The sequence below is a fragment of the Lontra canadensis genome, unplaced genomic scaffold (assembly GCF_010015895.1).
Source record: "Lontra canadensis isolate GAN:19392208 unplaced genomic scaffold, GSC_riverotter_1.0 scaffold10, whole genome shotgun sequence".
Taxonomy (NCBI): Eukaryota; Metazoa; Chordata; class Mammalia; order Carnivora; family Mustelidae; genus Lontra; species Lontra canadensis.
In genome coordinates, this window is record NW_022631004.1 from 8,944,677 (window position 1) to 8,957,874 (window position 13,198).

The window sequence follows — 13,198 nt, forward strand, 5'->3', positions numbered from 1 at the left end:
TTCTGCCTGTAATTTCCATCTAAATATCTTGCTATGTGAAGCCATTTCCAACCTGCTAATCTCTCCAAATCTGCTAATCTTCCCCAACCTTCTGCAAGTTAAATACTTCTGCGTTCCCAAAGCATTTTGCTCATGTCAGGATTCTAGATTTTATGGGTTAATGGGAAGTGTGTGTGCCCCAATACTTGCTGGAGAATGGACCCCTGGGGGCAGAAATCCTTTCAGGGTTCCACATACCCAATATCTACCAGTGATTAGCCACAGTAGACAATAAATAAATGTGAATGAATGAATGAATGAATGAATGAATGAATATATCAATAGTCCTGCTTTTTCACCCTCTAAAAGATGAAAGAGATCAAACATCTTCTAATGTGATTTCTATTTTTAATACAGATTACAAGAACATTAAGTGAGATTCTTCATGTGGAAACTTTAGACACACTGTCAACCACTGCACCTCTACATAATACTTACTGGCTGGAACGATGAAATCTCCATGTAACTCATAGGTCATAAGAGGCTCTGGAAGACTCCTGTATGAAAGGACAGCCCAGAATTACCAAACACATACAAACAGGTCACTGCTCTGTGTCCATTTTTTATAAAAGGTTATAAATATCATGTGCATTTCTCAGTTAATGTGTAGAACTTCCCCTAAGAAATTTTTTTACATATCAAATAGATACATAAATCAAATGCATTATTATCTGTACCAGGCACTAACAAAGTTTAACAGCCACAAATCCTTATCAGATTTAATCACATCATATTTCATATTTAATCTTGTAAAATACCTTTACAAACAACTGAAATTATATGTAAAACTTCTTTCCATGTACAACTTAAAGTCAAACATTCTGTCCAACCAAATATAAGCATATAGTTTTGAAAATCATCTCTAGGATATTAACTGAAGATGATGCTATAAGAAAACATTAAAATCTTTCGGAGAAAGACAACTATCATATGATCTCCCTGATATGAGGAAGTAGAGATGCAACGTGGGGGATTTGGGGTGTAGGAAAAAAATAAATGAAACAAGATGGGATCGGGAGGGAGACAAACCCTAAGAGACTCTTAATCTCACAAAACAAACTGAGGGTTGCCAGGGGGAGGGGGGTTGGGAGAGGGTGGTGGGGTTATGGACAGTGGGGAGGGTATATGCTATGGTGAGTGCTGTGAAGTGTGTAAACCTGGCGATTCATAGACCTGTACCCCTGGGGCTAATAATACATTATATATTTATTAATAAATAAAAAAATTATTTAAAAAAAGAAAACGTTAAAAACTTTAAACAAAGATCATATCCTCTCCTCTTACAAATCTCTATTACAGAAATAGGATATCCATTTTTGACCTATGTGTACAAAATAAAAGAGATATGAAATATGTAACAATGTGAAAAATGCCCACATAATTTTAACCTTCTACCAACCAGATAACACAAATGGTAGTGTATTTTGTCCTGCAGTCAACAGAATGCTGCAGTTCAGTCAATCTGTATACATATCTTAAATTATAAAAAACCAGATCTCTGAACTCTGTAAAAACACTTAAAGAACACTTAGACAAGTATCAATCTGCACAGTCTTCCTGGAGGGCAATCTGGCAAGATATTAAAAATCTTTAAGAGATTTAAATCGTGTAACCCAGAAATTCCTCTTCAAATGCTTAACAAAAAAGAAAAATCAAAGACATATACACACACAAAAATTTAAGACATATACAAAAGCCAAGAAAAAAATGCAGGGATAAAGGAGTTCATTTTGTATTGCTAAGGAAGACAATTAATCAACAAGACAGGGGCGCCAGGGTGGCTCATTGGGTTAAAACCTCTGCCTTCGGCTCAGGTCATGATCCCAGGGCCCAGGGATCAAGCCCCGCATCAGGCTCTCTGCTCAGCGGGACGCCTACTTCCCCCTCTCTCTGTCTGCCTCTCTGACTACTTGTGATCTCTGTCAAATTTAAAAAAAAAAAAAAAAAAAAAAAGCATAATCCTAAGTGTTAATGTGTCTAATAATAACAAGAGTTTCAAAATACATAAAGCAAATATTGATGGAACTTTAAGAAGAAACAGGCAAATCCACACCTATGGCTGGAGATTTAAATACTTCTCCATTTGAATAACTGATATAACAAGTAGACAAAGAAATCAGGATACAGAAGATTTGAATAAAACTATCAACCAATTTTACCTAATTGATATGTCTCTCATCTAAATGATACTCCATCCAAAAGGAGCAGAAAAGACATTCTTTCCCAGTATACATGGAACATTTATCAAGATAAACCATATTTCAGGCTGTCAAACAAATCTCAATCAATTTAAAAGGGTTTAATTTATACCAGCTATTTCGCCGATTACAATAAAAATTGAATTAAAAATCAGTAACAGAAAGAGATCTGGAAAACCCCAAAGAAAGAGAAACTAGAAAGTATTTTGAACAAAATGGAAATGAAAACACAACATATCAGAATTTAAGGGATACTATTAGTAAAGCAGTATTTAGGGGTAAATTTGTATCATTCAACACCCATATGAGAAGATAGGTCTTAAACCAATGACTTCACTTTCAATCTTGCGGAGTCAGAAAAAGAGGAAATTAAACCCTGAATAAGCAAAAGCAAATAAAATCAACGAGGTTCAAATTAAACAAGATAAATAAAAGGATAATACATCATGACCAAGTTGGGTTTATCATACAAATGTGGTACTGTCTTAATATTAAAACAAAATGAATGCAATTCGCCACAGTAGCAAACTGAAATAGAAAAACTGTATGCTCATCTCAATAGAGAGTTCAGGAGGAAAGAGACAGCTCTTCCTATAAATGGTATTGAAATAATTGGGCACTCATATTCAAAAGCAAACTTGGATCTGTATCTCATATCTTAAATAAAAATGAACTCAAAACAGATCATAGATCTAAGAGTATAACCTAAAACTATAAAACTTCTAGAAGAAAATATAAAAGAAAACCTTTGTGACTTTGGAGTAGGCAAAGATGTCGTGATACATCACCAGACAATACAAAAAAAGAAAAACTGATAAACTGGAACTTCATCAAAACTGATGCTCTTTGAAAGACACTATTGAGAGGAGGAAAAGACAAGTCACAGACTGAAGAAAACATTTGCAAAGCACACAGCTGAGGAAGAACTTGTATCCAAAATATGGTTAAAAATTACCAAAACATAATAAGGCAACAAATAGTTCAGTTTTTTTAATTGCATGAAAGAATACAAACATTTCACCCAAGAAGATGCAGAGACAGCATATATGCACATAGAAAAGTTTAAGATTATCGGTCATTGTGGAAGTGAAAATTCACAGCACATGAGATACCACTGTCCACCTGTTAGAATGGCTAAAACGAAGAAAATGGACCATATCAAGAGTTGACAATGATGCAGAGGAAATGGAACTCTTGCACATTAAGGGTGAGAATGCAAAAAAATATAACCGTTTTGGAAAAAAAAAAAAAAAAGTTTGTCAGTTTCCCAAAATGTTAAACATACAACCAATAAAGTAGACAGACATTCCACTCCTAGGCCTGACCCAAGAGAAATATAAGCCTGTTTACTCAAAGATGTGTACAGAAAGGATTCTGGCAGCTTTATCTGTAATAGCCAGAAGCTACAAACAACCCAAAGATCCATCAAGAGGTGGATGGATTTTTTTAAAAATCTATGGCAGAGGGGCACCTGGGTGACTCAGTTGGCTCAAGTCGACTCTTGATTTCAGCTCAGGTCATGATCTCAGGGTCCTGAGAGTGAGCTCCATATCGGGCTCCATTCTCAGTGGGGAGTCCGCTTGAGACTCTCCCCTGCTTTTCCTCTGCTCCTCTCCCCCACTCATGTGTACTCTCTCTCTCAAATAAATAAATCTTTAAAAAAAAAAAAAATCTGTGATGTATCCCTACAATGGAACACTGGTTAGCAACAAGAAGGAATGAACTACTGGCACATGCTACAGCATAAATGAACCCCCTAATTATGCTAAATGAAAGAACCCAGATTTTTTTTAAAGAAGATATATTTTTATTCCATTTATATGAAATTTTAAGGAATGCAAATTAATGTACAGTGACAGAAAACAGACCAGTTGTTGCCTAGGAATGAGGGAGGAAAAAGGAAAGGGTGGGAGAGAGGGATTCCTTGGGGGAATGAGGAAACTTTGGGGGGTAGTGGTGAGGTTCACTATCTTGATTACAGTGTCTGCTTAATAGGTGTATGCACATGTCAAACTCACCACGATGTACACTATAAAATACACTGTTTACCAAGGTCAATTTCACTTCAGTAAAGCTGTTTAAAAAACAAATAAAACAGATGTAAAAATATATTTACACTCTCTGGGCTCAGACCTAGTTTGCAGCGACATGGCTAAACACACCAAGAATGTCGGAATTGTGGGCAAATATGGGACCCGTTATGGTGCCTCCCTCAGGAAGATGGTGAAGAAGATTGAGAAAAGCCAGCACGCCAAGTACACTTGCTCCTTCTGCGGCAAAACCAAGATGAAAAGACAAGCTGTGGGGATCTGGCATCGTGGCTCCTGCATGAAAACCGTCGCTGGTGGCGCCTGGACCTACAACACCACTTCTGCCGTCACAGTAAAGTCTGCCATCAGAAGACTGAAGGAGTTGAAAGACCAGTAGAAGTGCCACCATTTGAAACATTGCTAGCCTATAATACATGGGTTAATTCGTGTAACAAAATTATTTTGGCTTGTTAAATTTATTAATTAGATCTTTCAATTTATGTTGCATTAATTTTGTGTTCCAGAGGACTTGGAAATTAAAAATCCTTCTAATTTTTGTTGGAAAAAAATATATATTTACAGGTCATATTCCCTACATACAACTTAGGATACCACTGCATATGCACATGCACGTGCACGCACACACACACACACACTGACAACAGGCACATCAATTAAAACTTAAAGCCCTAGTGAAGAAAAGCTCTTTCTTATCTCCTCTCTCCCTCCCCTTCATCTCCTACACTCTCATTTAAAGAAGAAAAATAAAATCAATTATACCATAGCCTAAATAAAAAGAAGTAAACCTTCAGAAACCTTCATTTTGTTTCAAAATATGTGAAAAATGGCAAGGAAGGAAAATGATGACTTGGCATAGAAGGCAAGCTAAAGAGTCCTGAAAAGAAAATGGCGGGGGAGGTGGTGGAAGAGAACACTTAGAAAAGCCAGAGGGAGAATTTCTTTTCCAAAAAAAAGGAATTTGCGTCGAAATACCTTCTATGAGCTAGTTCTACTATTGTCATATGTCTGGTAGTCAATACAGCATAAATAATAAGTATTAAATATTGTTGATGGTAGGGAAGCAGTAATAAACATGACAAATTCTCCATACAAAATGTATCATACCGAATCACTGTATCTCTCAACTTGCCACCCAACAGGTTTAAAGCTACCTCCCTTTGCCACCCTTTGGGATCTGTCTATGAATATAAATCATAATATTTATCCAAGCTGGCACTTTCTTCCCAAAAAGTTCCACTCCAATTTCCAGGCTTTAAAAGTTTCCTCTAGGTCAAATCAGTTCACGAAAAACCTCACAAAACCACTCATTTGTCCCCTCACAATGGGAAACCGTTGCAATGCACACATTGCTGGAAATCAAAATTACGGTCTGAATAGGCAGGTGACCCATCAGGGAGCTGGTATTCAGCCCTCTAAAACACTAAACTAAGGAATTTCTGTCTCAGGTCAGTAGAAGAAATACGAAGATGCCAAACATGCATCTGCTGCACATCTTTATCCTTCTCTTAGTGTTTTAGGGGTTTGGCTACTTCCCTTCTAACATCTCCAGTCTTCCAACCAATAAGATGGCTGGGTTATTTGCAGTGACAAGAATTCAAGAGCAACAGCTTTTTTTGGTGAGAAAAGCTATATTCAACTTTGTGCTCGGGTACCTTAGGTGACAAAGCTGGGATTCCAACCCACACAGGCTGGCTCCCACCATGCTCTTGACCATCACACCGTATTACCTCCTGTGCTGAAAGAAATGAACGGGCTCAGGCCAGAACCAGATAGCCAAAATAAAATCTCCATCTTCTCCCCTTTGGTGCATCACCAGAGAAAGTATTATTTAAATCCTAATTACTGCATTTTTAGTTGCTAAAAATAACAAGGGGAAAGAACAGCAACCTAACTTTCAAAATCTCCCAAGGCATCTGCCATTTTATGATAATCACTTTATCACATTCAGGCAGACTGTGTATATTGTTAGGAGGGAAGTTATATAATAATAGCATCTCATAATGTTGTTCTGTAGGCAATGTTTGCTTCAAAGCAGAATCCAAAAGGATAAAGCAATGTAACGAGAGAAAAAGGCAGAAAAAGCAACATAAGACCAGGAACAGTAAGGGACTAGCTTCAGAAAGCATCAAGAACCAAAAAGAAATTTTATGTGTGGTGCTCAATAAAAAGATCCTCTAAGTTTATTAAACTACTTACCCCACCAGGGAAAAAGAACCACGTGGAACAGGGTAAAATAAAAGAAAGAGAAAGAAAGAGAAAGAAAGAGAGAAAGAAAGAGAGAAAGAAAGAGAGAAAGAAAGAAAGAAAGAAAGAAAGAAAGAAAGAAAGAAAGAAAGAAAGGAAGGAAGGAAGGGAGGGAGGGAAAAGAAAGAAAAAAACATTCATACAATTTTTTATAAAACAACTGGATTTTTGCCTTTAGTTTCCCACCAATAACGGAGTCCCCTTGGTCAATCCCTTTAACTGTTTTAGCCATAAATTTACCAAAGAATAAAACGGGGTTAAAGCCAGCTCCTGGAGTGCCAGCATCCTTTGCTCGTCAAGTAACATGTGCAGCTCACTGTATTTTTATATCCCTCTCCCATCCTTTCCTTCATCCATCTCTTACAGGCTTTCTCAATCTCAGCACTACTAACATTCTGTACCTTTAGAGACAATGGTAGGTTGCTTCCCACACTGTAGGATGTTTAGAAGCCCATCACTGGCCTCCTCCTCTATTGCAGGCCAGTAGCACCCCCTTTCCAGCAATCATGGCAACCAGCAATATTTCCAGACATTGCCAGGTATCTCCTAGCAGAAGCAAAATCTCCCCAGTCAAGAAGCCTCATATCCTGGTGACAGGTACAGCTCTAGATGCTGGAGATACTACAATGAACAAGACACATAAGATGCCTGTCCTCAGGAAGCCTACATTCTAATCCCCAGGTGGGAGCTAAGAAGATTCATTTTGTCCATAATTCTCATCCAAACCAGCTATTCACTATCAGTGGCAGATAGGGAGACATTAACACATAGATTAAGCAGTTTTTTATCCCTTTATCAACTAGGGACAATAATAATGTACTTCACAGTTTAAGAAAAAAATTTTTAAGCAGTGGTTAAAAATAACTTATTTAAATAAAATATTCAAAAATAGGTAATACACATCTATCCATTGATAAATTTAAATCTCATTAAAAAGTGGAACAACCAGGGGCACTGGGTTGGCTCAGTCGGTTGGGGTGTCCGACTCTTGATTTTAGCTCACGTCATGATCTCAGGGTTGTGAGGTTAAGCCCCATGTTGGGCTCCATGTTCAGTGGGGAGTCTGCTTGAGATTCTCTCTTTGCCCCTCCCCACACTAGCACTCTTTCTCACTCTCTCCCTCTCTAAAATAAATAAATAAATGGGGGGGAGGGACAAAAAAGTGGGACAACCAGGTAACAGGCTTTCTAATATGTTACCACTATGATGTATTCTTGGAATAAATCAATATTTTAAAAACATTCTCTGAATCTAATGAATTCCATAGATTTAACTGTTTACAGGAAATCTGATGGCTAGAGAAACACATTAAATGACACCATGATACAATCTGCCATTTCTACTTAAAAATGACCCAGGTTGGGATCTGGGGGGCACTGTCAGTTGACCATCAGACTCTTGGTTTCAGCTCAGGTCAGAATCTCGAGGTTGTGAGACCAAGTGCCACACTGGGTTCCATTCTCAATGCGGTGTCTGCTTAAGACTCTCTCTCTCTCTCCCTTTCCTTCTGCCCCACCCCTCGCCCCCTCTCTAAAATAAACAAATCCTTAAGAAAATAAGAATAAAAAAAGAAAAAGGAGCCAGGTTTATAAAGAAACATACAACAATGCTGAGGGAGAAGAAAGCTGTGCAGAGACAGGTGACTGTGCAGACTAAAAGTGACTTAAGATATATCAATCAAATGAAATGTGTTGACATTATTCAAGCCCTGTAGGAATTTAAATAAATATGAAAAGACCTTTTGAAAAACAAAACCAGTAAAACATCAAACATGGACTCAGTACTGGATGATATTAATTCTGTTGGGTATGATTATGGTATTCTTTTTATCTTTTATATTGTCTTTTTTAAGTCCTTATCTTTTTGTAGGCATATACTTACAAATCTATGGGGGCAGCAATATGACGTTTTAGAAAATCCTTCAAAAAGTATCCAAAAGAAGTAGCAGGTAGGGAGATTGAAGAAACAAGAAGGGTAGGATGTTGATAACTGTAGACACAGGGTAATGGGGCCATGGGGATTCAGTATACTAACCTCCGTGGGTTACCAACTTGGAATTTTTCAAATAGAAGGATTGCATAAAATATGAAATAGGTAATAGCAGTTTATTTCATGTGCTTATTCAAACCCAAATAATAGATACCTGAAACACAATTCTATGTGCTGGTGACCAAGAGTCAGTCCTGAGGGAGCACTGTCATTTGTCTGCCACACAAGGATCAAAGTCCTCCCGAGCACCACAGCAGAGGAATTACAGTCATGGTCTTTTTTCCATTCTTTTACTCACTTCTTTTTTCCCCTCTCGTGGTATTGTTCTTCATCTAATCTCAAGCTTTTTGTCATTAAATTCCTTTCTTTTTTATAAAAAGGGTAATGACCTATAGAGATGCTGAACCCTTGTCTAACCCTGGTCCTAAATATCTTCCATAATAAATATAAGACTTGAGTTGAGCGTAAAATCTCAACTGAACCTCTTTTTTTGAATAACTTTATATTAACGTGTTATCGTTAGAAGCCTCTAAGTTCAATGGTTTAAATTTAAATGAAAAAGAAAATCTTCTTTTTTGCCTAAAAGATTAAATGAATTCAGGAAATAGCCTTCTTCCTCACTGTTTCCTAACACTTATCTCCTAAAACTCATGTCTACCATAGACATCATTTCAAAAACCAAGTCTTTTCCAATTGTGTTGCAACTTACCTAACAACTACATGCAGCTACTACTTGGCACACTTTTGAAGACACAGATCCCACATAAATGTCCCCCTTTTTCATAAGGTTTAACTCAATGACTGATCTCTCCAGGCAGAGTCTGCATCTGCTGTGTGTTAGATGCCCAGGAGTGCACGCTTCCCTTCTGTCACTGAGGGAGCTTACCTCAAGTACTGTTTTAAGGCACTTGTTATTGTCTTCACTTCCCAATCTATGGAATTCTCCAGATCCACCTCATTGCAGGTTTTTACGTCTAGTGAACAAGCAAGCAAAACAAACAAACAAAAAAAAAAACCCAATAATTAGAAACCAGAACATTCAATGCCCCCCCCCCAAAATGGCTCACAAAGCTTCCACTTTTAAATGGCCAAACCACAAATAATTAATTCTGGGATTTCTTATGAAAACATACAGTTTTTTCTGGGTTAAGCTGTGTTCTATTATTAGACATTCCTAAGCAACTTCAGAAGATCTGTAGTGGAACTCAAAGGAACAGGACAAGATGGGGCTGGGAGAAGGGAAGACCTGGACAGAGTGGGGCATTTCAGTATCCACAACTCAAAGCGTACACAGCCATGATGACCACGATGTGGATACTTATTACTATTGTTATACTATTATTAAAGACAATACTCGGCAGCCATGGCTTCGAGTGTGTGGCACTGGCAGTATCTACATATTTTACTGTGTCTTGGGTGGCATTACGGTCATCACACTTGTTATGACAAGGGAAACAGCACTGTTAACGGCAAAATGGCAACAAGTCAGTGGGAAGAAAAGGACAGTAGGTTTGGTCCCATGCTTCTAAGATCTGTACTCAACATTATCACCTTTCTGAAGATTAGCGCATGATCCACCAAAGTAACAATACAATGATACACCCAGTAAAACTCAACGTTCACGTTAACATCACAGTTAATACGCTCATCTAAGAAATACTCATCAGAAGCCTCTATGCAAAACTTCTGACATTCATTCTGAATGAAACCGGTTTTCTTTGTCCTAAAAGTGTTAATGATGTGCTTCTTCCAAATGCCCTTTCAGATAGCTAAAAAACTAGATAGAAAAAGATGTGGGGCTTAAACAAACAAACAATCAAATGGGAGGGGTAGGGAGGTAATAAAGTCTGAAAAGGAAAAGTTAGCCGTGGTTGAAATAAAAGGAGAGAATGGTGCAAAAGGGAAAGGCCAGTACTCTGCGTAGGGTAGTACCTTTAATCCTTCTAAGGCTGGGCTACTGCACCCGGCTGTTGGCTTGGCATGGCGGGGGTGGGGTGGGGTGGCATGTTATCACAAACCTGGGCTTAAATCCCGCCACCACCCCGAGTAGCTCTCTACATCACCCAAACCAAGTCAGTTCCAAACCTGTCTGAATTTCAGGTTTTCATCTGCACCATGGAAATCAAGTAAATGCTCTCACAGAACTCTGAAGAGCGGCAAAGCACATCAGGAATGTGTACAGACTCACATAAATTGTTTAAATGAGTAGGCAATTACCACAGCTGAGTCACTAGAAGTATAAGCGTTCAGAGGTGGTTGCTACTCAAAGGGAGGGGGCAGCAAATGGGTTATGATGAGTGATATTAAACAATCAACAGAACTTGCCTGGTTTTCTACACTCCCATCATCCAAAGGAAAAAAATCAGACATTCCTGGAAGAGATTTTATTTCTCCCTCGCTCCGGAATGATGTTTCAACTAAGACCTAAGAAAACGAGTTGTTTCAGGCTTCTTTTTTCCCTCCCTTACACTGTATTTGTCTATATAGGGGAGGAAACATCTTGTTAGTTATTTCCTCCTGAAAGGCACTGAAAAGAAAAGCCTGTCAGAATGGGACCACTGCGTTCAGGCAGACACGCCACTGATAAAGCTCTGGGCTTGGGCAGAAGAAAGGATAGATGGCAACTCAACGTTATTCTCAAACTTTCTGAAAACAAAGTAAAACAGGAAGTGATGATTCTTCCACAGCCATAACATCATACACAGGAAGTCAATTACTCCAAAGTCTGGAGACTTTTTAAAGCACTTCAACAGTTCTTGATTACAGCAACTGACAGCAACATGCAATAAACTACAACAATGGCAATTGACACTGATTACATTTTGATCAGTTCCTACAATTCAGACCTCATTTGTTACTGAGCTTGTCAGACAAGCCGCAGATACATTCAAAAAATCAAATTAAGCACCCTGATTAAAGGTGCAATCCTTTATAACTAGGACTAAATAATTCTGTTCTAAAGGCTTTGCCAACCAATTACTTCAATAACTGAATATTCTCTCTCTCATTAAATCAATTATTTAAATCTCATTTTAACATACAAGTCAGATAACATTTTCAATCAACTTGCTACTGGAAAATCAGCATTTTAAAATCAGGAGGCTTCTAAAGGAAATCTTTTATTTTCATCTTTCTATCAAATAATCAGTCTATATTTTGAGGATAATATTCTTTCTATGGAAAAACAAGCCATCCTTTGAATTCACAGGATAAGAAGTAGCTGTCATATCAGAAGCTAATGACTACACAGTACCCATGGTACTAATCCTCTATTAAATTTTCACTGTTTTCAAATAACTCAATCATCCCTAGCAGTTCTTTACAATCAGTGGAGGCACTGGGACCAGGTACATTTGCTAATAACTTATTTGTGATTCAAACTTAAAAATGCACCTGAGTGTTCATATCAGAATATATGTTCTAAACAAGGAAGGACTTTTGCTTCCTTTCTGACCAAGGGACAACACCCTTAGGGATTAGTTAAAACTCTAAACTAACAAGCACAGATACAAATAGTTGACTTTTTATTTGGGCTACTGTTTCATAATTATGTAACCAGTGTTCTTTTTTTTGAAACTGGGAATTTCTGGCCCCACCTAAATACAAAGTGCAGACACCCTTCTGAATATTGACTTGGGCCCCACTTTAAAGTACTTGACGGAGCACACTGATGGGATGAATTTTGAGGACATTCTTTATAATCAAAATCAGAATTTTTTCACCTACATTACTTTTTCCCTCCAATCTATATAAAAAAGTTGTCCTATAAATAAACAAGGTAATATTTTATACAGTAAAACTTCTAAATTAGTTTTATTTCTTATTTTCTATGCTTCTGTGTCTAAAGATAAAATCATCCAGCCTGTTTTGCAAGTTAAATTTAGAAATAACCACCAAATTCACCAACACACATAAGCTACCACCACATTTTTCTCACCATTTCCCCACCCTGCTCTGATGTTTTCATTCTTCAGTGGGGAGGTGGGAAGAATACTGACAATTCTAACCCATCTCAGTTCTAACCTACCAATAGCTATTGTAATTAATCTGTTATATTCTCACCCCATTTACTAAAAATCCATGACTCACCCAAAGACACCTCATCTGATATTTCTCCCTTCCCTCCCCAAGTGCTCCAAGTTTCTATTTAAACAAACAACTTTTACAAAACTATGTCTGTGCATGCCCTCTGTTAGAGCAAAAGGGGAAGGAAAGAAAAACACCTGGAAAGGGAATGAAGATAATTGTTCACTTGGGTTGTTTTTTGTTTTTTTTTTTTAACTTAAGGAGGTTGGTCCAGGAAATGTAGCAGACCTCTACCTTCTGCTCCCAGAATGGAAAATGACTGAGAAGACAAACAACACCCATCACCATGACCTGACTGGGAGGAGTAGAGATGACAGGCCTATTTAGAGGACTTTGTATGGTCCATTGTCATTAGGATTTCTGGTTGGCAGAGAAGAATGGGGTGGAGGAAAGGGGGGTGTGGAGAGAAGATGGGAGAGGAAAAGAATGGAAAGAAACACTTCTTATTTTAATCTTAAATACAAGGAGTGAAAACACACCAAAAAAACAAGACAGGTGAAGAAAACATGCAAGATACTAAGCATGCGTCCTTTCTTTAGAAATTATCACATTTACACAAGCGTACTTATATACTTAAAACATTTCAAACAA

At 37.7% G+C, this 13,198-nt stretch overlaps 2 protein-coding genes across 3 annotated transcripts in view; one reads left to right on the plus strand and one right to left on the minus strand.

Moving 5' to 3' along the window:
- ARHGAP10 (Rho GTPase activating protein 10) overlaps nucleotides 1–13,198 on the minus strand; it is a 317,186-nt gene that overhangs the window by 115,001 nt on the left and 188,987 nt on the right. For both annotated transcript variants that reach the window (XM_032855552.1, XM_032855553.1), the window contains exons 15-16: nucleotides 9,408–9,495; nucleotides 478–536 (exon numbers count right to left, since the gene is read on the minus strand). In XM_032855552.1, coding sequence (XP_032711443.1) covers nucleotides 478–536; nucleotides 9,408–9,495 — 147 coding nt within the window. The remainder of the gene's footprint in view (nucleotides 1–477; nucleotides 537–9,407; nucleotides 9,496–13,198) is intronic.
- LOC116866573 (60S ribosomal protein L37a-like) lies at nucleotides 4,386–4,667 on the plus strand. The gene has a single exon (XM_032855556.1). The coding sequence runs from the start codon at nucleotides 4,386–4,388 to the stop codon at nucleotides 4,662–4,664; it is 279 nt and encodes a 92-aa protein (XP_032711447.1). The 3' UTR covers nucleotides 4,665–4,667.